Raw genomic sequence first — 4113 nt, 5'->3', positions numbered from 1 at the left:
GAGCCATCTGTGTCCAGTGGCCAGCTATCCATCAGGATGACTGGAAATGGCCCAGAATGCAGTAGAACTAGGGATTCAAAGAGGCAGAGGTTAGGGTGGAGAGCATATCAGACATAGGAAAGGGCCTAGGCAAGACACAAATATATATAGGAATAAACACACAATGAAAGGTCATAGGTGCTGGGGAAGATAAGAGAGAGAGAGAGAGAGAGAGAGGAGGGGGGGAAGCAATGAAGGAATAAAGGAAGTTAGGAAGGAAGAAACAAAGAAAAAGGAAGAAACAAAGAAAGAAACAGGTTCCCTAAACCAAAACCAAAACCAAAACCAAAAAAAAAGCTTCATTTATAAAAACTCTTTCCAATGGTAAATTTAGTTGTCATTCTACAAGTATATAAAAGAAAGGACTTTAATAGCATCTTCTAAAACAAATGTAGAAACTATGTAAAAGAAAGCAGAAAGTAAAGGGAAATTCCATGCTAAGAAATGAAAATTACTATCTGCACTATTTAAGAGAGAGTGGCCTTGAGGCTAGATAACTTGAGGCACTGAGACAAAGACTCACTGATCTCCCAACTCAGCCAGAGCCAAACTGTCCTCAGTGTCACCATGACCTCCTGGAGCTTGTTGCCAATTGTCTTGGTGCTGTTCTGCTCCAGCACCCTCTGCTCCCTGGACTGTGACCTGACTCAGGGCCTGAAGGAAGACTTCTCACTTCTGCACCAAATGAGCACATTTCCCCTGGGCCTGTGTTGGAAGGATGCAACCAACTTCAACTTCCCAATGGGAGCCATGGAAGGCAGCCAGCTCCAGAGGGAAATTGGCACAGTCATTGTTCATGAGATGCTCCAGCAGATCTTCACCATCTTCAGCCTGAATGCCGCTCCTGCAGCGTGGAATCAGACCCAGCTCAAACAACTGCTCAGTGGACTGGATCAGCAGCTGGAACAGCTGGAGAGATGTCTTGGGCAGGATATAGAGTCGGAAGAGCCTTCCTTAGGAAGTGAGAACCCCAGGCTGGCCCTGAACAGCTACTTCCAAGGAATAAGCCAGTACCTGCAAGGTAAAGAATATAGCCACTGTGCCTGGGAGATTGTGAGAGTAGAGATCAGGAAGATCTTTTTGTTCATGAGCAAACTTACAACAAATTTCAGGAACTAAAGAAGATGAAATGGACTCTCAGAACACATCAGCTCCTTGATTAATTTCCTATTTCCTAAATAAAACCAAGCAGTCAACCACTGGAAAAGACTTTTCTTGAAAAGAACAGAAAAATACACCTAAATTATTTTAAATCAATGTTAGTTGACATTCATACACTGAAAGAGGAGAATCCAGAGAATTTTCTGAATAGAACTGAGTTACTTAGATATTTTATAATTTGTATTTATTTATATTATTTATCCTGCTCACAATATTTATAATATTTTATCAAAGAAAATATTTATATATTTATATATTTGCATTGTCTACTCTTCATTGTTATATTTTTATATTAAAATTCTTTTTTAATAAAATATTATTTGATGTGCCTTTAGTTATAAACTATTCTACTTATAAGATCTATTAGTATATTTGAAATTTTAAAAGTATTAGAAAGCAATCTGGGAAATTTTAGGCTTTGGTCATCATCTCACATAATATATTATAATAAGCTTCAAATGGATATAAGCCACAGGTAAAAAAGTTCATATGTTAAAGAAGCCTTTTGTAACTGTGGACAAGGGAAGAATTTTTTTTTTTTTTTTGCCAAAAAAGGGGTAGAGAGAATCACAAGGAATAAAAGTTAAACGATTAAGGTCATTTTTTCAATATAAAATTCATTAATGTGCCTTTAGTTTCAAACTGTTTTACTAATAAGTATTCATGGGACAGCTAATTAATACTGAAAAGAGTTATAGATTAAAAGTGGAGCTAGGTTGGAAGAGTAGCAAAAAGAAATATTGTTAGATCCACCACCACCACCACCACCACCCCAAACTCCTGCAAATAGATCTAGAAAATACACGAGGCTAAATCCTGGTGGAGAGATCTAAGAAAAAGTCACCATGAGTAATCTTTACACCCCCCATTAGCAGAGGGAGATAGAAAAAAAAATCTGTGGACCTCAAGGATGGAATCTGGCCAGTAACATGCCCTGAGGAGCACTCTAGAGCCTAGGAACTCTGACCTAGGACAAGATGAGGTGTCAGATTCATATTTAGGCACTACCTCATGCAGGATGAAGGACTAGGTACCAACTAGCAACTTGATCATCTGCTACTGGGTTCCAGGTCACAAATCTAGGGTAGACTGAGGAAGGGACCTGCACCCAGTGGTGGAATTCCAGAGCGAAGAGCAGTAAAGAACACCTAATTCGTGTACCCAGCAAGGAGGTTTCTAGAAGCAGGTAGCAAAAGTGTGATTTAGACCCCCATAAGCACAGTGAGATCTCAGTGTCAGCTTCTAGCCCAGTCTGAAGGCTGCAGAAGAATAATGAGAACAGAACTCTCAGACCAAAGGGAAGTCTACAGTTCTTTCACTCTGAACCAGCAGAACTTTACAGCTCACTAAGAGTGCCTAATTCTACTGGTGTTCAGACCCAAACTCGGGCCAGAAATTTGCACAGCTCAGACCAGGGGGGCAGCGATCACACTTTGCCCTGGATCAGATCACTTTGGGGACATTGATAGCTTGCAGGTTCCTGGCCTGAGCTGTCCCTGAGAACCTGGAATAACACCATATTAACTACTCCAAGAAAAAAGCAACAGGATCAGCATAGACTTTCTTTCCAGAAGTGCATAGAGCCTGGCCCTAACAGCAAGTCTATTTACAGAGTTACAAGGTTTACAGCTAAAAATAACATCCAACAAAACTGAGTATAATCCTAGAAGGGAATAAATGGCTCTTTATTTTTTTTTAATCTTTTTTTTAACTTTAGACTCGAAGACTAAAACTTAAATACATAATAAGAAAAGAAACAAACTTAAATATTAAAACTTAAATATAAAATAAGAAAAAAAAGCATGTCATGTGCACAGCAGAACATAACAGAGGATTCAATATATAGCAATAAATTTCAATTTCATGAAAGCCTATATATTAAAAACTGTGCTGTTGAAAGCTGTTCATCTTTTCTTTGCTTCCTTGTATGTTTTCTTTTGTTCTCTGCTACGCATTTTTTACTTTGTTATTTTTCCCCCTTCCTCTCCCTTCCCCTCCCGCAACAATTAAGCATGGGTATATTTATAAATAGATATTGATATATACATATATGTATACATATATACATATACATACATACAAAAACATACTTTCCCTAAGAGATTCTATTCCTAATCTCTGTTTTTTATGTTTGTACATATCTCTAATTTCCTATCCTTCCGGACTTCTCCACTTTGCTTCTACCAGCTACCTCCCCCTCCTATTATATAATTTCCCCCTACCCTCCAACTACCCCTCCCTTATCCTTCCATGCCCATAAATCTAAACACTCTTCTATATATACCTTTAATCCATTCTCTCACCCTTCCCTCTAAAGAACCCTCCCTTATACTCTCCACTCTCCATATCCCCTTAGTGTTTTATTTCTTTCTAAATTTAGAAGACTTTTACACCCTTCTAAATGTATATGTATTGTTCCCTCTTGAACCCATTCCTAATGAAAGTAGGTTTCCAGAACTACCAGCCCTCCTCCCCTATATTTCCTAGGCCACCTTCCCCTGCATTTCTTTTCATTATTTGAGGGGGTCTAATTAAACAGATAGCCTGAGGGTGGTTCTGTTGTGTTTTGATAATCTTAAAAAAGTAAGGGAAGAGGAACACACTAGGGCAGAAAGAAGGAAAGGAAGGTTGGGGGAAATTATCTCACATAATCAGGGCATGTAAGTCTATACAAACAAGGAGGAAGGGAGTGAGAAAACAGCTGACCCTTAAACCTCACTCTCAAATGAACTGCTCAGAGAAAAGAAGAACACACACACACACACACACACACACACACACACAAACAGAATTAAGTACAGAAACACATTTCCTTCAAAAGGGAAATAGGAGGAAAAGTGAGAATGAGAGGGAAGGTAAATTTGTGGGGGGGTTTTGGGGTGGGGACTAGGCAATGGTGTTAAGTGACTCATA

The 4113-nt window shown here is 38.9% G+C and overlaps 1 protein-coding gene across 1 annotated transcript; it reads left to right on the top strand.

Moving 5' to 3' along the window:
* Positions 1-606: 606 nt before the first annotated feature.
* On the top strand, positions 607-1158 carry LOC114048343 (interferon tau-2-like). The gene has a single exon (XM_027869222.1). It carries the CDS (start codon positions 607-609, stop codon positions 1156-1158), a length of 552 nt encoding a protein of 183 aa, XP_027725023.1.
* Positions 1159-4113: the final 2955 nt, after the last annotated feature.

Source organism: Vombatus ursinus, unplaced genomic scaffold (genome assembly GCF_900497805.2).
Source record: "Vombatus ursinus unplaced genomic scaffold, bare-nosed wombat genome assembly UNPS02014792.1, whole genome shotgun sequence".
Taxonomy (NCBI): Eukaryota; Metazoa; Chordata; class Mammalia; order Diprotodontia; family Vombatidae; genus Vombatus; species Vombatus ursinus.
Note: the sequence above shows the minus strand (reverse complement) of the source record. Positions and strands in the feature narration are given on the sequence as shown.